Source organism: Syngnathus scovelli, chromosome 13, assembly GCF_024217435.2.
Source record: "Syngnathus scovelli strain Florida chromosome 13, RoL_Ssco_1.2, whole genome shotgun sequence".
NCBI classification, from domain to species: Eukaryota; Metazoa; Chordata; class Actinopteri; order Syngnathiformes; family Syngnathidae; genus Syngnathus; species Syngnathus scovelli.
The window spans coordinates 12,980,361-13,002,231 of NC_090859.1; the positions used below are offsets into that span (position 1 = coordinate 12,980,361).

Genomic DNA, 21,871 nt, shown 5'->3' on the forward strand with positions numbered 1-21,871 from the left:
CCAGTTTGGCCTCTTCTCCCTGATCTAAATTGTTTTCGTCACTTTTTTCCTCCCCTCCTACTCCTTTTTTCCGTCCGCACTTCGACTCCTCTATCACCGAATTGGGTCATTTAAGCTTACCGTGATGATACTCGGGAATATCAGTCACTCAACCGATCGGTGGAATAAGCTCCCGCAAACAAAAGACTTGATCTAAATGGACTCTCTAACCTTCCTATAATCGCTCCGGCTGTCACTGTTAAACAATTAGAGGAATTGTTCCCAAAAATCACTTCCTGTTTTGTCATTAAAATCACCCCGCCGTACAATAGACCGACTTCTCCGCTCCGTAGAAACGGGAACAATGTTCCAAAGGAAGTCAGATGCGGTTTATGTGTTGAAAATGTCGGAACCGTTCTGCGAAAGTTCAGCAATTCCTAGGCCATGTTAACGGCTTCATTTCTCATATCTTGTTTTTCACATTTCTAATAGATTTTCTTGGCAGCGGGACAAGCTGGGTTAGCCAATTCAAATATTGAATGGAGAAATAAAAATCTCCCCATGCAACGGGGAACTTGGAGCAAGCATGCTGGGAAGCGAGGAAAGCGTCTGTATTGACATTGTAAGGAAGATATGACACGGCATTCACTCAGTGACTGCACACAGGAACACGTTTGGGTGGCTGCGCTTGCCTCCGATTGGCTCGTTTGGGGAGCCACGGGAAGTGGCCAGGCATATATCAGTCAACTGGAGGCTAACACGGCAATTTTGTGGAACAATAAACATGGCAGTGTGTGTTGAACACACACATCTGCAGTGTTGTTTGCGCTTTGTGGCTGCTCAGCTGGCTGCGACATTTAGTGTGTTTATATAAAAACATAAAATTTGAACTCACATTTATTTGAATCCAATTTTGTCAGTCGGATCAATGCAATATTGAGTGTGAAACACACATCACCTTCGCCCCATATTGTGTCGTAACCTTCACGGCCAAAGACTCCGAGCCTTGTTATTACTTGTCAGGCATTAGAAAGGATTGTAATGTCATGTGCATATTTAAAGTAACTCAGCCATAATACCATAACATACACACACATGTACACTTTCTGGTTTTTCATCTCTTATGGGGACCTTTGACAGGTTCTTAGTACTCTCTTGTGGGCAAAGGATGTGGAATGCCAATGAACCTGGCAACATCTGGTCAAGTGTGAACATCTGAGAAGAAAGACTCCCATGGTACTACAATAGAGCTAATGTGCTATGTCCTCTCGTGCTGTTCTTAATGCCTCGATCCATTTGGCAGCCTCCGTCGTTCTGTATTTCTTGTTCTGGTCCATTTGCATGTGGGGAGCTGAAAGATTTTTGAGAGCTGACGCTGCTCTCTGTTTCTTTTCTCATTTGCTGGCAACGTGTCCAGGGGTTTCTCTCACTTGACCAAAGTCAGCAGCCATTGGCTCCATTGGCTTCTAGTGACGTCAGTGGGCACAAATTGAATTAAAAAGAAAAAACACAATTCATAGATTTCTTTTCTGGTTTGATTTTTATTTTGATAAGGCCACTTGACATTTACTTAGATTAAAACCTACAGGGAAGAGTATGTATGGAAGTCATTTTCATGTTATTATGCAGGCTATTATTTGTTTTGAGACAGTTTTGTAATTCATTTGATGCTGGAACAGACAGTATAAGGGGGGGGGGCAAAAAGTACAAATGATAAGTGTACAGTTGAGTGCACAAGAACCATATTAGATCAAAAAAGTGCTTCTCAAAGGCATCGTTTTGTTTGGTTTAATTATTCGTATTGATTAAGGAAATTAATTACAAAAGACATCAAGGCACCCCCTACAGTACTTATGAATGGGATTTAGCAGTTAAAATGTAAAAAAAAAAAAAATCCCTTTGGTGATTCAATTTGAATAATGTATTTTTTTTATATACACACATACTGTACAAATATATACACATACGGACTCATTGATATAATCCATCTTGTTGGTTGACTAGATTTTGATCAGGACTACAAATATGGAGGATCGGGTTCAGGAATGCACAATTTGGATTCAATTTTGGTCAGTGGCTCTTTCGGGTGCATGTGACATAATTACAATTTATTATTGGTTGTGAAGCAAAAATTGTTCAATTCAAGGCATTTTGGAAATAATGTGGCGATACAGCAGAGTAGTTACAGTAAAATCGCGGGAGGTGAAGTGGCATTTCTGGAAGACAAGGATTATAAATTGAAAAGGGGATAAGTCATTTCAGCAATAATTTAGAGGAAGTAAACGATTATATCAAAAAGGGAAATATCACTCACAGTTGATAGAATGTTGAGCAAGATTGACGGAGCCACACGCATGATAAAGTCTGACTCGGGCCGATGCTAAAAACAAGAACACTGTAATCTATAGACCTCAACTTCCGAGTTACTCTGTCGAGGATGTTAAACTTGCTGGCATTTTTTTCTGAAATATGAAACTCTTTACTGTTTTGATCTCACATATTTTCCTGTCTCCTGATCAATGTTGAATGAAATAAACTGTACTTGTGGCTTTATAATCAAAACATGATTGAAATTGTCAATGACAGCAGAGATTTTGTAGAATGGTAAAACAATTGAAATGGAATAGTAAAGATCAACTTTACCATCATTTCATATCTTCAACATCTATGTACATTCAACTTTTTCCTTGACAATACTGCTGGGTGATATTCAATCTCGGGTCAAAAGGATAAGTTAGCTCAGCTCAGCTCTGGTGTTTTCCAAAGCCAAACTGTGATCTCATAAGAGCGACCTTTCCCCCAAATAAAAGGATTTCATTAAAATGGAAATTTGACATCAGTGGGACCTCAGTTACTGTGAATTTCAAACTTAAGGCCTTCATAGAATCCATTTCACGCTTGTCCTTTACATGATTCATCACACCGACGATAAGATGCTGCGTGACCTCCGGCCTTCTTCTGATTCATGGACACAAAAACAAACGATAAAGATACGATGTCGGCTAACGACGCTAATAGGGTGACCTTCACCTTTTCTCTGCGTAACACGGCTGCTCTTCGCCAGCATGCGGTAAACTAACCTCCTCCCCTTTTTTGGAAAGATGGAAAGAACAAGTTATCTTCAACGCCTTAGAAGGGAAATAAACAAGTTGCGATTTCATGCAGCTATTTGACTCGTGTATTAAAGTTGGCCAAAAGCCTGAAGCTCATTTGGAGATGCTCCTTGGTATTTCTACTGTATATAACTCTGGATTCCCCAAATTTGATTTATTGTTGTATAAAATTAGTAAACAATTACACATAGTCGATGACAATCAAAATAAGAGTTTGGTTACGACCCAAAAGGTGAGTCATTGAATCGATGAAGCAATCTCGAAATGTTATTGTTTCGCTGAGCAATGACTTCCTAACACATACGAATGATGTAATGGAACCCCTTTAGTCACAATGGACAAAACCGATCTTGTAAATAGAGTGGCTAGGAAAGAAACTCAGACCTTTGCCAAGACGAAATGTGTCAGAGGTGAAGCAGGTTCTGACTCTGAAGGACAAAAATCTTGTATTCTCCCAATCTAATTGGTTTTGCCTAATCTTGCTAAATATCAAATTAACAACAAATACAAATGTTGCATTCACGTATTTTTGCTCGGTAAGTAATCGTAATGGACGCCCGTGTCATACTGGCATTATCGTAATTTTACAGACGCAATAGCTTGCAAACAGCAACTCATTTAACACAAATAGAAAAAACATCATAAACAAACAAATAAAAACAGCATTTCAGTCAATAAGGATCTTCATAATTAGTGTTCTCCCGTGATACAACACTAAAGCGTCTCTCTTCCTTCCACGATCTTCATACCACCTTTGGAGTTGCTTGACCTTCAAATACAGAGTTCAACGATTCACCTTGATCCTTCACACCACTGAATGTTCGTTGTTGTGATGGTAATGCATGCCGCCGCTGAGCACCGTGTGGTTGATGGACGACGCCGACCGGTCCGAGCCCTCCGCTACCGTCCCGTTGATGTTCTCCTGTCGCTGGCAGCACAGGATCTGCTTAAAGGTGGCGCTCATCTCCTTATCGCGGTAAGAGTAGATGATGGGGTTCATGGCTGAGTTGAACTCGGCGAGAAGTAGGAAGAACTTTTCATAGGTGAGGACGTTGCAGCTGGCGCAGAAGACGTCAAGAAGAAGGATGACAAGACCTGGTGTCCAGCAGATGATGAATGCCCCTGGAAAGACATGATGAAAATTTGTCAAACGTGGAGCCACGCAAATGACAAGTCAGGTAAGACTTATGAGTTACTTTGACGTTGTGATGGGGAAAATGAAGCTTCAAATTTGCTTCGTGAACAAGTTTTATTTTTACTCCTCTAGATGGCACTGTTATTTTTATGACAGGGATTTAAGAAATGGCCAGACTCTGTGCTTTCAGCCCAATGTAGGACAGAGAGCGCCATCTAGTGGAGTCAAAAAATACAACTGGTTCATGAAGCAAATTCGAAGCTTCATTTTCCCAACAGTACTTTGAAGGCAATTGTTTTTCTAAATTGGGTCGTCAGTGAGTTTAGGTTTATCACGTGTCCAGATGATGTTTTGTACAATTTCATCATTGCACATGTCCTCTGATTCATTCTTCATGAATGGCAAGGTCAAGTGTAGTGAATTAAGTCCACAGAGGCTAATTGTGCTAACTACGACTAAACTCAAGCACATTAAACCCTGGAAACAGCAGTACAAAAAAAGTATTGACAAGATATGAGGACAGCGACCTCCTTAAAGGCCAGGCATGCTATCCAGTCGGGTTTTGCAAGCAGCAGCTGCAGCAAAAGGTCTCGACCTCACTTCCCAGCAATGCAGGCGGAATCTTTGGAGTTTGTTCGTTCTCCAGAATGTCTTACGGCCAAGCTGTTTGAATCGTTTGTTTCAACATCCTCCTCTGATCTTGACAAGCCTTGGCATCATTCAACTAGTATATCAATGGAATAAGAAATACGGCTTTTACTGTCACACCAAAAAAATGTGTCACGTGGGGTGTTGAAATATTCTATGATTTAATGTAAATCTCCAAGCAGATATGATAAACAGTTGTAAATGAAATGAAGTGCATCTAACTGGGAAGACAGGAACTTCAGGAATGCAACACTTGTGTTGAAACTGTGAGGCTAATTGCTAGCCCACCATGCTATTCCATAGAGTTAAGGTCCGGCATATAGTATAACACAATTAATGAGCCTTCATTCCGTTAAACAAAACTTGAAATATACTATCAATGTCCCAAAAGCAAAGAGTCTGCATCTCTGAAGGGTTCCCCTCATGAAAATCTTTCATTTCCGTTGTAAATCCAGGGGAATGTAGCTACTGGTACTCCACCCCATACAAAATTGCCCTTCTTCTTCTGAAGGATGAAAAAAAAATCACAGAAATTGACCTCATTGTGACAGAAAGTTGCTAAAAATCCATTCAGCTTGAGGAAGTGAACCCCTTTTCCCTTGTCACTGTTCGAAAACGTCAACTATAGGGGAAAGAAATTGGAGAAGCGGAGCTGTCTGTGGAGAAATGTAAATAAACACGGCGCCTCGGCAGTGACTGGAAAATCTTGAAATGTCTGGAAAAGCGTTTTGAAATTTCCCAGGTCATGTCTGGCTTTGGGACAACGACAAATCCAGACAGGACCGATGTACTTGGTGTTAATGAACTCCAGCTCGCATACGTAGTACATACCAAGGGATGAATCAGATCACTAAGATTGATGAGTCAGGATTTATCATCAAATCCTTCCATGAATTCACACACGGGCACAAGATAAACGCATCTGCGGCCAAACACGCGCCAGCACTTATATAATCATCAACTGATGCAATAAGATTCTCAGACAGGACCACAGTCACAATTTTTCATCTGTCTATTGTACATAATGTCTGGCCAAGCTTTACTTCCAGCAATCTGCCTTCTCCAAATCATTCAGCCCTCTTAACCTTCTCTTTCTGTGTTTATCTCATTCTAAGATTTCCTAAGCCGGTAATCATCCGAGGTCATGACCGTGATGCCATTGAAATAAAGCAGTCAGCAGAAACCATTTCTGTACGTATACGACTAAAATGGCTCTGTGGTTTCTTTTCGCTCTCCCTTTCTCCGCATCACTTCTTCCACTCACTGTAGATTAGATACAATCACAAAGCATCGCTAAGTTTTCAGCATGAATGTTAAATGCGTGCCGAAAAAACTGAAAGAACAGTGACTTCTTTGAGATGCTCACAAAGAATGTTTCAGTTTCATTCAAACAAAAACAACATAAAATGGCCTAAATAGAATTAGCTGGCAATGACTTGGATAGTATAAGCAGATATTTGCTTAACCAACAATTCTCTCATTTTCTTTTGTAGCGTTTACACTCTGGCCAAACCAGCTCCAGCAATCTCATCATCAGCAGTCTCTCCACAACTCCATTCAACAGAAGTCCATCATGTAAAATATACATTCCGCCATATCAGGTGAGTACAATGACATGGTATGTTGTGGTACAATATTGTAAATTATGTTCAAAATGAGTACCGTATTTTCTGCACTATAAGGTGCACCGGATTATAAGGCGCACCTTAAATGAATAGCCCATTTTAAAACTTTGTCCATATATAAGGCACACCAGATTATAAAATGCACCTTCAATGAATGGTCCATTTTAAAACTTTGTCCATATATAAGCCTGCTGTAGTGGCTCAATATTGGTCCATATATAAGGCACACCTGATTATAAGGCGCACTGTCGGCTTTTGAGAAAATTTGAGGTTTTTAGGTGCACCTTATAGTGCGGAAAATACGGGAATCCCTTATTTCAGACTTTAGTGAATAACCGCTCCTAAATTGCAAGATTACCATGTTTCTATAAAAAAAAAAAAAAAAAATGAAGCAAAGCCAAAGAAATGAGTAAAACTGGTTGGGGAAGCCGTTAATGATACATTTCAAAGAAGCTTATATCTTACAGCCGCAAATTAGCAACTTAGACATGCTTAAACCCAAAACCATAATGATGCTATTGTGCCTGATTAAAAAAGCCACACGGTGAACAGGAATTTCCTGCAATATAGTACTTAGGATATTTCTGTATAGCACAGAACAACTCCTAAAGAAAAAAAAAAGTACACAATTTGTTTTGGAAGTTCTTAATGCTACATTTCTAACGAGATTACAGCATGTGGTGGAAATGCACATGTAACGCTTGAATATATAAGGACACTATTGTGCCTGATTAGAAAAGACGCACTGTGAATGGGAATTCTTTGCAATGAGAGCTTAGATACACACACACACACGCACACACACACACACACGCACACACACACAACAGGTGACAGTGTGAGCTGCATACCAGGCATGTTTCCATTCCAACAGTGGATGGCAGACTTTTGCTTGTTACCATGTCTGATTGGTTCCGCCTCCACGAAGAAAGTGGACACGCTTTAAAAGTCTTTAATGATACTGCGGCAGATTTCCCCACATTTGTTTCACACACTTGTGCAATGTGTTGGGTACACCACATGCTGTGATTTGATCACGCACCAAACACTAAGACAATCCAGAGAATTCATTCACTGAATGGCTTTTGTCTGACGCACAAACCACACACATGGATAAAGGCTTTACGGACTTGTTGACTCAGAAGTGAATCGAGTGAAGAATCATCTCTGTTGGTGTAACTCACAATTCGAAGTTACAATAAGACCAGTATGCACTTAGAGTACGATTGCCCGTTAGAGTGATAGTACCCATTGATAATCAAATGGATGAGCTCTGAAAATCTTTCTGAGTCAAAACTGACATGAGTTTTTCGAGAACCCTCATTGTCATTGTGTGAATCTGCTGCCTATGGCAAATTCCATTTGAACCATTTCCACCTTTTCCTGCTGATTATACAATAGCACCCCCCCCCCCCTCTAAAAATGTCATAAAATGTCTTCCAGTCCCGTGATTTTGTACGAACGCACAGGATACAAGCTCATCTGTCAATGGTTAAACTAATCAAGTGGTTTTGTGTTCCCATCACTGGACGACATTACAGCTGCATTAGAGTTGATGAGAACTAAGCAGATCTGGCATCCCACAGTTCTATATTAAGCCAAAAAAAAAGTTGTGAAAGGGCATAGATAGAGCATATGTCTATGCTTATGGATGTGTTTGAATGTCCAAAACAAACTTTGGCCTATTACGTTCCCATTCTTTCATTGCCTTCAGAAATCTATCAGCTTTACGGCATCCTGAAAGGGAACAAGCAGGGCGGTCTGGCCAACAGATGGGAGAAGCTTGACAAGACATCTCGGGGGGATATTCAGATTTTTAATCTTTCGCCCAAAACGAGTCATTTTTGGCAACTTTTGGAAAGACTGGATTTTAGTAGTTCTACTTTTGGCTTGGTTATCATGATTTATAGCTTTGTTCAAATCAGCCATTAGGAACTCAACACGGGATTGGATCAGTAAATTGTTAACTGTAAGGTGCTTTGACGCCGTCCGGCTGCCGGCGCTGCTTGTGAAATTGAGAAATGTGCGATGGGCGTATTCTGGAAAATTCTCTGCCTCAGCCTAAGCTGTGTCAAGATGAAGTCACTCATTAGAATTTAGAACATAGCGGTGTGATTTTTGGGAAGCCTTGCTGATTAGAAGTATGGACTCATTGTTCTGGTAACAGTGTAGTTGTTAAGTAAGATGTTGGTATTTCTTAGCAACAAATTCCCACCTTGTGTCCATAGTTTTAGGAGGTTGTGACAACAGGATGAGATAGCAAACACATCAGAGATAAATCACATGGAATCCTCTGGTATGTTTTGTCTAGGACCAACACATCCTGCTTTTCCAACATGTGCTTTTCCCACCACTTGAATTCCCTTTTTTTTGCTAAGCTTGCTAGCGAACTGTAGCCAATTTTAAAAAAGCTGTTGCACAAGCAAAGAGTCTTGGAACCTTGCAAAGTGGGAGCCATTTCTCTATGGAATGCTTGGACGTAAAACTGTCAAGACTTTACACACTGCTCAGATGGAAGATAATCCAGGCACCCTCAAGAGTACAGCCTTGGCAATTTACAATGCCAAAGCAGTGAAATGTAGCTAAACATAATTATGATTGAATATAAAGTAAGTCTTGTATACATAGTTCTGGCCTTAAGAATTTATCATCTGGTGTGGAGTATGGAATATGTTAAATCACATTCAGTAAATTCAGGAACTATACAATAGAGGGTTAGGGTTAGGGTTAGGGTTAGAGGATGATTCTTACCTAAAACGATCGCCACGGTTTTCAGCAATGACATCATCGTGTCTTTGTTACGTCGTGGTCCGGAGCTGTGACGTGACATCCTCATTGTCCTTTGCCGTACGTAAACGAAGATGTGCGCGTACAGCGTCACCATGACAACAAACGTCACTAAATTAAAGACAGCCCAAAAGACCAGGTAGGAGTTACTGTAAAGCGGCGCCATGTTGGAGCAGGACTTGATACTACAGATACAATTCCAGCCCACACTTGGAATGGCTCCCATGACGATGGACATGGTCCAGATGATAACGATGACCACCACCACGCGGCGGTTGCTCATGCGTGTGTGCAGTTGCATTCGGAAAACTGTGATGTGCCGTTCGATGGCGATCGCCAGGAGATTCGCCACCGAGGCCGTCAGGCTGGTATCGATCAAGCCTTGGCGGAGAAGCCACGTAGAAACGGTCAGACGCCTCGTGTTTGGTCCCGTGTTGAACATCAGGTAGAAATAGGCCAATCCGGCAAAGAAATCTGCAGCTGCCAAGTTGGCCATCAGGTAGTAGATGGGGAAATGGAATCTTCGGTTGACGTAGATGGCAATCATCACCAGGAGGTTGGCCAGCATGATGAAGATGCAAACCGTGATGCCCAAGCCCATCACCAAGCGACTGACCGTGTTCCAGTCGGTCGCTAGGTACTTGCCGCTGCGGTTGTAGAAGAAGGCGATGGTCTCGTTGTAGTAGCACTGCTCCTCGTCCATTCTGAAGTCTCTGAAATGAAGAGTCACATCGAATTAGTTCCTTGCATTTGACATATGGAGCCTGTGGAACATCTCATAATGGTACATATATCATCCTCGCCCCCACCCCATCCCACAAACACTTAGGAATGAAATGTGTCTCATTAGACCACTTGTCTAGGACACTCCCTTTTACCGCACCCGCCAGCCGAGCTTGGCGGAGACCAGTCTTCCAAATTGCCAAACTCCACTCATCTGTAAACAAAAAGAACATCCCTCCCCCCTCTTGGACTCATTTTTGAAAATACTTTGCTAATTAAAAGGCAGCATAATGAGGCCACATTGAAAGACACGAAACTCACACACTTCTTGTTTGTTGCTTATTAACTGCAAAATAAATTCCTGATATGTAACACATTTATGGTTAGCTTAAAAACCATAACACAATTCTTGAATGGATATTTTTTTTGCCCACATTGCACTATTAAATCCAAATGTGGCCCACTTATTAGCAAGCCAAAGACAATACAGTACTGACCGATATTCCGGCTGGGAATGCTGGCAGCGTGATATATTCCAGTATTCCTCGTCCAAAACGGGTGTGTGTGTTAGGCATGGCAGTCCACCAATAATAGCAAAAAAAGTTCTAATCAATCAAATAAACTTTATTTTGGGGATGGATGTGAAATCCCATTTCAGTCACTGAATAAATTCTACAACCGCAATAATGCAGATTATTGGATGATCAGTCTTAGGGAGAATTTGAATTTCAAAACACAGAAAGCCTCAAATTGCATCCTGAACTTTTCCTGACACATTTTAGCCTTCTGTAAATATCGATCTTGATACTTTATCCAGCCTTCCTGTAAACTGCACTTGTTGCATCTCCAGAGGGAGTCGCGGCTTGGCCGTTAAAAGCACTCAAATGAGAGTCTGCGTGACAGCGGCAGCCCTAATGTCCGATAGATCCATAATGAGGCGGGTTCTATGACAACGCAGATGAAAGCCCATTTCGTCCACTTGTCATCTTTAGCCATTAAGTATCTGGAGGGAGCAGTTTAGCTTTTAGATGTCTCGGGCCAGTTGTCAGGATTAAAGTGGATGAGGAAGTGACATCATCAGAGTGCATTTTCCACTTTGATTCGCTTGGTGCCATTACAGGAATTGTGGAACATTAAGAAAAGTGTGTGTGTGTGTGTGTGTATTCTGAACCCTAGGTGTTAGACAGACCCAGAACAAAATGCTCACTGTGTCGACACACTCGTTGCATGCTTGTTAGCAATGTGTGATAAGGTCTGGCTTTGCGGGGAGAAAGAATAAAGTGTGTGTGTGTCCATGTGAGCCCGACAGGCAAAAAAAAAAAATGAAAGGGCCACCCACAAATTGCATGAGGTCATTTTCAAAGCATCCTTGCACGTAAAACATGGCCTTTCACGCGACTCCCAATTGGACGAGCATTTTTGTGCTTCTCGCAGAAAAGTCCAAAGGTCAAGAGGTCACGGTTCACAACGACACGCGAGCCCTGCGCTCTTGAGATTTCTGCGTGTGTGGCGTCACCATTGAACAAAGAAACAATATGATAATGAAGTGAACCTTTGACTGTGAGGATAATCTGTAAATTCTATACGAGCCGCCTTGTCACGAAAGGGCTAACGTAAGAGTGACAACTCGGCCATATGTCTTCAATCATTCTTTGACTCCCTTCGTTTCATTTGCTTAGTGTGACCTTGCGCTCCCTTTGCATCACTCCTCACTTACTTATCACCTCGGGAGCTTTTGTTACACGATACAAAATTACAAAAATGAATTCTAATCTAATGGCGCACTGCCTTTCAAACTTCTCCCTTGTACTTAACTTTCTCCTTGTGTTCCCTCTGCTGCTCCATGGTACCCCTCCCCTCCACCCCTCCTCACCCCCTCCCTCCCGGTCCACTTTGCCCTTCACACAATGTGCACATTGTTCGCATTCCCCCCACTCCAGAAAGCCAAAAAACGGCGACGTCTAACAACCCAGAATACACACACATACACACATATACAGTACGTACATACAAGCTTTTCATTCTCTAAGTTTCTCTAGTGCGCGGAAACCACACACGCTCACACATAGGCTCCGCTGATTAGTGGCAGGGCTCAGCACAAGGGATGGATTGAGAGTCAGAGGTGAGTCACGCGTGACTGCCAGCGTGACGGGATTCTCGTCATCGTACCATACCCCAAAACACTTCCACCAGCTACTACGACTACACGTGGTTTAGTTTTTAAATAGCATGTGTGAGCTAGCTAGTTTGTAAAATCATCATTTGCTTCAGGTTTGTCAAGCGTCTCTAGCTGTGTTGTCGAGTTTCTCCAAAACATCTAGAGTCGTTCATATATCATACAAACCCTTTAATTTAACTTCCCGTTTTTTTTTTTTAAGATATCTTGGGAAATCATGGTGACAGCTGCAATCTGACCGACCGACCGACCGACGGGGGGTTGGAGAAGCCAACGTCGAACCCTTTCATTTTGCTTTTCCACTTTTTGGTTGCCATGAGCAACTTGCTGAAACCGGCAAATATTGCGTGGATTGCATTTTATATCCTAACACGGTGGTGACATCATGTTGTCATCCAGACCTCCCAGAATTCGACCCATTAAAAGTGATTCTTTCATCTGCTCACTTGCATTGATTGATTCCAGAGGGTGTTAAAATAACATATAAAACATTTCTCAGCAAAACAATTTAAACTACTCTGCCACTCTCCATCGCAGAAACACAATTAACAAGGCTGCCATTGTTGTCCCATGACAACACAATGTGATGGATTCAAGCCAAAAAAAAGTATCCCAGTGGAGGAAAGTGCTGCTTTTGCATTTTTTTTTTTAAAGTTTCCAAAACAAAACACAAAGCTGGCATGCAAAATGTCATCTCGAAGTGTACTAAAATAAAAAGTACACAACTGCTTCTTGAAGCATATTTGAAGCTTCGTTTTCCCACTATTGCTAACAGCAATCTGATTTACAATTGCAAAGCGTAAAAAGTAAAAGCCAGACACTCTACAGAGGCCAAATGAAATACGGAGGTTGTCTTTGGAGAAAAACCCGCTCTTTGCAAGACAAGACAAAATATGAGTGTACACAGTCACACCCTAATTGCCAGTTAGATTGACAAACGGCCAAAGCCGTCTGCATTGTTTCCATTCTAAATAGCCACATTGTGACAAGACAGCTTATTTTAACACCCTGGGGTCAAGATAAACTTCACTATGCGTGTCAGTTTTATCGGTAGTGTAATGTCAGCGTGTCATCTCGTCTTCGAAAGAAGATTCCAGAGATTACATAAGCAGAAACTCAAAGAGTCAGTGAAATATTTCATGGACAGTTCTGGAATCAATCAAGATTGCTGACATCACTCCTAATCGTGAGCTTGCACCTTTTGCAAAACTGTAAATAGAAGACAAGCGGGATCTTCTTGTCAGGGATTGTCCATGGAATGTTTCTGGCTAGCTGCTCCAATTAGCTCCCCTCAGGCCGTCTGTCAGTCAACGTAGGTTTTTCATGTTCTAGTGTAGACTAAGGGCAAGCAAGCGCATCACAAAGAACTTCACATATTCAAGTTGGATTTTCTAAAAAGGTTTTTTTTCCCAGAAAACGTCTCTTAAAGCTGCTTTGGGACAGAAGTTAAAAGCACCAAAGTGCTTTCTTGGGTTTCTTCCAGTCATTATGTGCTTTAACAGTAAACCTTTGCTCATCTTTAAAGGAACACCACCCAAATTTAATTCCACCTACAAAATGGAGGCGGTTATTTTCAAGCGAAAGGCACAGACTTGCTCCTCATGATGTTGGCTCGTCTTTGCAAAGCTCATCCGATGCCACACAGAGCGGAGCTCCATTTTGGCTGTCATCATTTTCCATCGGCTCAGGCTCCTTTGAGCACGCGTGGCATCGGTCAGCTTCTAAACATGTATCATGACATACTGGAGGTTGCTGGAAAGCTTCTTGGAAAAACTTTGTTTACTGCTGAGGAAAACACTGAAGAGTGTGTTGGGTATGTTTGGGTAAACAAATGTCCTCCCAATTTAAAGACACTATAAGTAAAATTGCAAAAAATATTTTTTTCTTACTGTTTTAAGCCCCAAAATACAATCTGTGATTATTTTTTTACTGTGTGCTTACTACCTGCATGAATGTGAAAGCAATCTGCCCTCTAAGACGAAGAATGGATGGAATGCAAGTCTTTAGGCAAGGAGGAGGAAGCTTGGAATAATCACAACACAGATGTTTCAAGGACCCACTTTTTTTTTTTCTTCTGACGGATGTCAAAGTCCATGTCAGGAAACATAAAACAGTCATCCCAAGAAAAGTCAAGGAAACATAAAACATTCTTTCCAAGAAGAGACAATCAGTCTTTGCAAGCGACTATGTCGGAAGTCAGACATAAAATAATCACGTCACTTTTGGTTTTCTTTAAATGTGACTTTTCAAGTCGATTTAATGTCTGTGCAGCTTCTCTGGTTGCCAAGGAAACCAGTGAGCTCACATCAAACCCTCACATCATATTTTGGCCGCTGGTTTGTGGTGGCGACACAGTGTCAAGCAGAAAATAAGAACTGAAAATCCTTGACAGCACAGCCAATTATTATTATAAAGTGAAAGGGGGGAGGTGAATTTAATCTCCATGATTAAAACATCTTGAAAAAGCACTGACCCCTCACGCCGAGCCAAAGTGTAAATGCTTTTCACACTCTTCAATATCATCAAAGACCCCCTGAGGGTTGTGGTCTTAGGTGGTAAGTAAACAGTGACCTGAAATTCCTAAATTTCCAACACAACTGAATCTAGTCTGTTTAGATGATTAAGAGCAGTTATTTGGATCCACGCAAGATCCCAGACTCCGTGGCGCAATAAATCGCTCGCTGCTGTGCTTCACAACTGCGCACAAACAAGCGTCATCTCATAAAAAAAAAAAAAAAAAAAGCACAGGGCACATTGAGGCATCTGCTTATGCCATTATCAAACCCTTTATCAGAACCAAATGCACGACTACGTGGCAGGTAAAAAAATGCCCAATAATCAAATTATTTTTTTTCCGCTTTATGAATCAAGTATTTTTTATACCTACACTTTGTTTTCCCAGTGAGAGTTGTAGAAAGATGCTCCTTCCCGAGTGGCTCCTGGATGTCCAGACCCCAAAAGTTTGATTCGTAGGGGGAAAACCCGAAATTCCTCCCACAGAGTTTACAAACTCGGGTTGCACTCCTGTCAAAGTGGCGAGGTGTCAAAATCCAACATAAAGCCAAGTAGTCGCATTGTATGTCCCGAAAAACACGCAGCACTTGTTTTTCCTGCAGAAAGTTGCTGTTCTCCTTCCCACATGAAGTCGCTTGATGCTCTCCTCCTGGTGCCTGGCGCGCCGCGCTCCCTGCGACTCACTTTCTCCCCCTCCCTCACTTGCTTTTCGCTCAACGTTGCGCGCGCGCGCACGCTCCAGGAAGAGACCCTGTTGTCTGCCTATGACGTCACCGACGCGCACACACACTGTGGAAAATGAGTGCTAAATAAACTGACGCACTGGAGTTTGCTGCCATGTGTGCAAACAAATACAAGCATTTTGCCTGTTTGGAAATTTGATCATTTGCATGCAAACGTGCAGAACTGATTCAAGAAATAAATGAGAAAAAGTCACACAAAAGTCAAATCAAGTCATCTCACAAAAGTACCTCCTGGAGATACTGTGGACTAAGCGGAGCCTCAGCGGGGATCGAACTTAGGTGTGAATTGTTGTTTATCTCCATGTGGCCAAGCTAACATCCAACTAAAATGGCTTCCAGTAAAAACAATGCAACAAAATATTTTTAAAAGTGGAATAGCATTGCTTTTTTTCCTACAGTACACCAAAATCAGCTTTTCGTCCCTTAAAATTGCCCAGCAGTTGCGAGTGCCCCCCCCCCCCCCCCGTGCTTAATTGGAAACAGATTTTATTCTTCCCAGTAACTTGTTAAACGACAGAAACAGGAAGGGAGTGGGGAGGGGTTAGAGGGGGGGGGGGGATTCAAAAGTGAGACTCTATATTCCTTCCCGATTAACCTTTTTCTATATTATCAAAATATTTCCTCCTGTCTGACTATGCTGGCTCAGCTTGTATATGTCCCATTGATCCTAAAAATGGTCTCATATTGAATTTCTCCTTGCCATGAGAAAGTATTTGCCATTTTCATCTGCCAACTGAGCAAGGGCCATCTGTGAGCACTTACTAAGGTGTTTTAACCTGCAGCTTCTCGCGTATTATAAAAGCGCTAAAGCCGCAAAACACGGAAAAATGTGCTGTTCATTTGTCTCACAACAAAATGACATGTTACATTTATTAGTTTGAAAGTCCTGCAACCTCTTTTCAAAGTTGTGTCTGGCTTTCGTGTGGCACCTGAAACCATCGATTCTTCACGTGGCTTTTGAACTGAAACTACCGTTGAAGAAAATCGACATCGCAAATGTCATAGTTCCTCTCTTTGATATGCTGTTTGTATCTCTATGACATTAGCGCCCTCATTTTTTTATTGCCCTTTAGTTCAAGGCTTAGTCAAGTTTGATGTCATTTTTCCCCTTGAAGGTGATCCTTTCATTATAAAAGTAGAAGCTCATAAATTCCCGGTTTCCCGGACATTGCAATCCTTCCTACCTTTCTGATCTTCTTTGAAGGCATTCCTGAGCAGGATGGAGATCGTCCATGAATACGCGAAGGTCCGCAGTGACTTCGGCCGTCAGTGTCTCTTTTCAGATCGTCATGTGGAGATGCTCGTCGATATGCCTCCCAACCCAAAGCTGGCATCGCAGTTCGTCCTGAAGACGACAAGAGACCTAGGAGTGCAAGGCTGCTATGAAATGTCTGAGCATGAGGTGACCAAATCACATCATCACAAAAGATATGTTTGGAGAACTTCTTGAAACAGACCCTTTGATTATATTTCCTTCCAGGTAAACACAGATAGATTTGAGCATGAAAACCAGGGAATAAATCACGTGGAAGGAGGCTGGCCCAAAGATATCAACTCACTTGAGATGGAACAAACTATTCGTTTTAAAAAGAAGGTGGAGAAAGATGAAATTTACATGAATAGCGTCCTGGAGCTCGGCGAGGTAAGTTCACAAATGTGCTCCTTCGAAGAATACCTGATTTTTTGCTACCACAAATTCCGAAATGTTCTGTGATTCAGCTTATAGGACAATGTGTTGGACAGAACAACGCTGTGGACATCTACCAAGAGTACTTTAAGAATGAGGAATTGTTGGATGAGCTTCAGGAGGTCCCTTCTATCGAGATTGTCAATAAATACAGGCACTTACGTTCTCCAAGGAGCTCTTTCCAATTTGACACTTTCCATCTCTAAACGTTATCAAATATTTCCTCAGAGACCGCAGCAAGGTTAAACGAAGCATCACCTGTTTTTCTTGGCAACCTAAAGGAGGCGCAATACTAGCAGCTGCTTACTCCTGCCTCGACCCACGGAAATTTACAGCAGATATGAGTAAAGACTCATACATCTGGGACATTGGTGGGTCAAATGGACGGATTGAAAATCACACACGACAATCTGTTGATAACCATCTCTGCTTTCCAGAGAGCCCCAACTACCCTCAGGCTGTTCTCCAAGCGACGTCTCAACTCGTATGTCTGACTTACAACCCTCAAGACTTGAACACTCTTGTCAGCGGGTGCCGCAATGGACAGATTAGTGAGTTCTCCTCAAAGAGGTTCTTTGACCCTCAATGATGTCTTGTTTCTTTCAGTGTTATGGGATGCCCGTAATGGCCATCAAGCTACAGGGGTTTCCCCTTTGGAGGAGAGTCACACAGATCCTGTTTACAAAGCGATCTGGTTGGAATCTGATGAAGCCTTCTCTGCATCTACAGATGGACAGGTTGATAGAGGAATGACACACTGGATTTTTTGTTTGGATCATTCAACTGAGTCTTCTGAAACAGATTCTGTGGTGGGACGTTCGCCACCTGAGCAAGCCCATAGAACGGCTGATTCTAGACATCAAAAGGAAGGACGACCTCGATAACGCTTTAGGAGCCATTTCTCTGGACTACACCGCTACCTCGGTGAGTTCCTGACCTTCCACTTTTCAGCATATTGGATGTTGAGAAGGTCACACCCTTGATCAATTCAGGTTGCTTCAGAAGCTCTTTCTAAAACCGCCCCTGTTTGTCTACAGCCAAACATGTTCATAGTGGGGACAGAACAGGGGGCAGTTTTGTCCTGTAAAAGGACCGCTGAGATTCCGACTGAGAGGATCATATGTACATACGATGGCCACCATGGACCTGTCTATGCCCTCCAGAGGAACCCTTTCTTTCCCCAGAACTTCCTAACTGTGGGAGACTGGGGGGCCCGAATTTGGTCAGATGAAATCAAGGAGACAGCAATCATGTGGACAAAGTACAATTTTACTCCTAATTTCTGTCTTTATAGTCTGTCATTGTCTTTACCATTGTTGGTTGCTTAATTCTCTGGTTCTTTTGGGGAGAGGTCAGTGATGAGTCTTTGTTGTGATCAGGCACCAGAATGCAAATCTAACAGATGCCTGCTGGAGTCCTGTCAGACCCTCGGTCTTCGTCACCGTGAATATGGATGGATGGCTGGACATCTGGGACATCTTGTTTAAGCAGAACGACCCCACGATTAGTTTTAAGGTGTTATGAAGTTCTCTCATGTTTCCGTGACGGTATTTTGTTCTCGCTTAATCTTGTTGACGTTGATTTCAGGTGCGGGAAGAACCTGTGTGTACCGTCAAGGTGCATGAGGCTGGGTCCAAGGTGGCTTGTGGTTCTCAGCTGGGTGTCATCTCGCTCATGAAAATCTCCGAAGGACTGTGCACCGAACAGAACAATGAGCAGGACCTCCTGAGCGAAGTGAGATATGCCAAATGTCGACAGCAAAGATTCGTTTTTGCTAAAGGTGATGCCTCCATCTTTATTTTTTAGATATTAGAACGTGAGGCGAAGCGCGAAAAGGTCCTCAAGGCTCAGAGAGGAGGGGACGAGGGCGAGACCGACGATCAAACTCTCAAGGAGCTGATCCTGAAACCTGAGTATGACTTCTACAATCTGTTGGACTCGGAGCAGAGGAGGAAGCAATGGGAGTCCAGACAGCGGGTAAAGCCACATCATTTTGTAGAAAATTCTGTCATCCCATCTTCATCTTTATCTTCTTGTCACAGCATTACAAATAGATCGGAGATGAGCAGATGACGACAAGAGTCCAAGAAGAACTTTGTGGTGCTCAGCAAGATGGCCATCATTTCTCAAGTTGATCGACCAGATATTATCAAGAAGTCTTCTTCCATTGCAGATTTTCTTTGTCAAACCCAGAAACAATTTATGTCAGACAAACATTTCAGAGAATACTTTCCAAGGACAGTTTTAGTACCTTGAGCGTGGGAAGTCCAAGAAGTCCAAGACTGAAACGATTGTCACAGTCGTTGATATATTGTGGCAAAGATGAGCAAGCAGAGGCGACGCCCACACACAAAAAAAAGGAAAACACCAGAGAAGGGAAAAACCGACCTACTGCTCGACTCCTGACAGTAAAACTTGAAGAAGGAAGAGTTCAAGGCTATCTGCAGTTATTACACAAAGAACTCTCCGTGTTCAGACTCAATTATGTGTAGTGATGAGCATTCCAGTTCTCTTAAGTGAACTGAATCTTTAGAATCAGTTCACTCAAAAGATTCGTTCAAACGAATCATTCAACGAATCGTAGTGTTGGCTCTTGATTGAACGATTCGTTCAAAACAACGGATCTTTTCAGTGAACGAGAGTGACCGAATCACTTCCTAAAGTGATTCGTTCTTGTTTCAGTTCTTATGACTTCAACCAGTAGGTGTCGGTAATGCCCATTGAAGCTGGTGCCACCTCGCCGTCAAACAAAACGAAGAAGAAAATGACATAACTTCCCGTTCATGAATGCATTTCCAGTTCATCGCGAGAACGGATCAGCGAGGGCGCGAATCCTGCCTTCTTTCCCGTGCATCAACGGATCAGTCAGTGAACGTGTTGCATCTTCCTCCTGGCGTGAACGATGTAAGCCAGAATGCTGATTTACGATTTGCAAGGAAAGACCCACTCACTGAAACACCACTTTTATGCGCGTTTGCTCCAAGCTAACGGCTAACTATTGCATGAAGGGATGCGCCGTTATGCAACAACGGGGATATTGTGCTTTTCTTGGGTAATCTTGATTTTATAACACTTATAGTCGTTTTTAAATAACGTGCATGCATATATACGCCTACATATTGTTATCCAATATATCTACTGCAATTTCACACTGGATTGCTGGTTTGAAATTTACTTTTAATAAACATGTTCAAACTTGTCTTGTGTTTTATTCCTTGTTTTTATATTGGCCAATTAAAACAATCAGACATTTGGTTAACTGCTTTATATGACAATATGTGTAGGTACACCTCATGGACACTTTAATTACACCGAGTGCCAAAAGTCCCAATGATGGTGAGCAGCAGGGGGGGGCCCCATTTCAACCCCTTACACTGAGTGCCAAGCAGGGAAGAAATGAGTACCATTGTTATGATGGTCACTGGTATGACCCGGCTGGGGGTTTGAACCCACAGCCTCCCAATCTCAGGGCGGGCACTCTCCTCTTAGGCCACTGAGCTGGTAAACACTCGTATCGTAGTATAACACTTATAGTCGTTTTTAAATAACGTGTATACGCCTAAATATTGTTATCCAATATATCTACTGCAATTTCATATTAGATTGCTGGTTTGAAATTTGCTTTTAATATTATTATTTTTAATAAACATTTATGTTAAAACTTGTTTGGCGTCTTATTCCTTGTTTTTATATTCGCCAATTAAAACATAAAAATCAGACATTTGGTTAACTGCTTTATGTGACAATATGTGTAGGTACACTACACCAGGTTAAAAATAAATAAAGGGTTAATTGCACAACAAAAACATTTCTTCACTGATCTAGTCGCTCGTGACCTGCTCCATAAAACCATACATGTTCCATGCACTGAAACCAAGGCTTCCATAGGGTAGTGGTTAGTGCTCTGGGGTTTCACCCCAGCGACCCGGGTTCAAATCTCAGTGGGACAAGAAAATTTTATCATAGAAAATTTGCAACACAGTTGCTCGTGAAACCTTAAAACCATACATGTTCCATGCACTGAGAGCAAGGCTTCCATAGGTTAGTGGTTAGTGCTCTGCGCTTTCACCCCAGCGACCCAGGTTCGAATTTCAGTGAGACCCAAAAACTTTTAGCACAGAAAATTTGCAACACAGTTGGTCGTGTAACCATAAAACCCTACATGTTCCATTCACTGAGAGCAAGGCTTCCATAGGTTAGTGGTTAGTGCTCTGGGCTTTCACCCCAGCGACCTGGGTTCCAATCTCAGTGGGACCAAAAAAATTTTACCACAGAAAATTTGCAACACAGTTGCTCGTGTAATCAGAAAACCATACATGTTCCATACACTGAGGGCAAAGCTACCATAGGGTAGTGGTTACTACTCTCGGCTTTCGCCCCAGCGACACAGGTTCGAATCTCAGTGGGACCCAAAAAATTTTATCATAGAAAATTTGCAACACAGTTGCTCGTGTAACCATAAAACCATACATGTTCCATGCACTGAGAGCAAGGCTTCCATAGGGTAGTGGTTAGTGCTCTGGGCTTTCACCCCAGCGACCCGGGTTCGAATCTCAGTGGGACCAAAAAACTTTTATCATAGAAAATGTGCAACACAGTTGCTCGTGTGACCATATAACGATACACTTCCTTAGAGCTAGGGTTAGGTTTAAAGTTAGGGTTAGAGCTAGAATTAGGTTTAGAGTTAGTGTTAGAGTTAGGGCTAGAGCTTGGGTTAGGGTTAGGGTTAGAGCTAGGGCTA

The 21,871-nt window shown here is 42.2% G+C and overlaps 2 protein-coding genes across 5 annotated transcripts; one reads left to right on the plus strand and one right to left on the minus strand.

Annotated features, from left to right (window-relative positions):
• Window positions 1-1,500: 1,500 nt before the first annotated feature.
• lpar1 (lysophosphatidic acid receptor 1) lies at window positions 1,501-16,769 on the minus strand. 3 transcript variants are annotated; one of them, XM_049737851.1, is made up of 3 exons: window positions 16,628-16,769; window positions 9,252-10,000; window positions 1,501-4,214 (listed from the first exon to the last, which is right to left on the minus strand). In XM_049737851.1, the coding sequence occupies exons 1-3, from the start codon at window positions 16,675-16,677 to the stop codon at window positions 3,898-3,900; spliced, it is 1,116 nt and encodes a 371-aa protein (XP_049593808.1). In that variant the 5' UTR covers window positions 16,678-16,769; the 3' UTR covers window positions 1,501-3,897. The 3 variants fall into 3 exon arrangements, with proteins under 3 accessions (XP_049593808.1, XP_049593813.1, XP_049593809.1); XM_049737856.2 differs by lacking the exon at window positions 16,628-16,769 and adding an exon at window positions 15,070-15,472; XM_049737852.2 differs by lacking the exon at window positions 16,628-16,769 and adding an exon at window positions 15,074-15,454.
• Window positions 16,663-20,329, plus strand: LOC125979522 (dynein axonemal intermediate chain 2-like). Of its 2 annotated transcripts, XM_049737840.1 has the most exons (12): window positions 16,663-16,845; window positions 16,924-17,085; window positions 17,163-17,284; window positions 17,359-17,501; window positions 17,568-17,681; window positions 17,737-17,867; window positions 17,932-18,054; window positions 18,168-18,391; window positions 18,510-18,645; window positions 18,718-18,864; window positions 18,937-19,107; window positions 19,173-20,329. In XM_049737840.1, exons 1-12 carry the CDS (start codon window positions 16,663-16,665, stop codon window positions 19,182-19,184), a joined length of 1,668 nt encoding a protein of 555 aa, XP_049593797.1. In that variant the 3' UTR covers window positions 19,185-20,329. The 2 variants fall into 2 exon arrangements, with proteins under 2 accessions (XP_049593797.1, XP_049593796.1); XM_049737839.1 differs by having other exon boundaries at window positions 17,359-17,681.
• Window positions 20,330-21,871: the final 1,542 nt, after the last annotated feature.

Bases quoted from the DNA above. Each gene is read 5' to 3' on its own strand.
- lpar1 (XM_049737851.1), bottom strand. From the start codon at position 16,677: ATGGACGATCTCCATCCTGCTCAGGAATGCCTTCAAAGAAGATCAGAA. The intron at 10,001-16,627 runs GTAGGAAGGATT...TCTTCATTTCAG, and splicing joins CTTCAAAGAAGATCAGAAAG to AGACTTCAGAATGGACGAGG. The intron at 4,215-9,251 runs GTAAGAATCATC...ATGTCTTTCCAG, and splicing joins AACCGTGGCGATCGTTTTAG to GGGCATTCATCATCTGCTGG.
- LOC125979522 (XM_049737839.1), top strand. From the start codon at position 16,663: ATGGAGATCGTCCATGAATACGCGAAGGTCCGCAGTGACTTCGGCCGT. The intron at 18,646-18,717 runs GTGTTATGAAGT...CGTTGATTTCAG, and splicing joins ACCCCACGATTAGTTTTAAG to GTGCGGGAAGAACCTGTGTG. The intron at 18,865-18,936 runs GTGAGATATGCC...TTTATTTTTTAG, and splicing joins AGCAGGACCTCCTGAGCGAA to ATATTAGAACGTGAGGCGAA.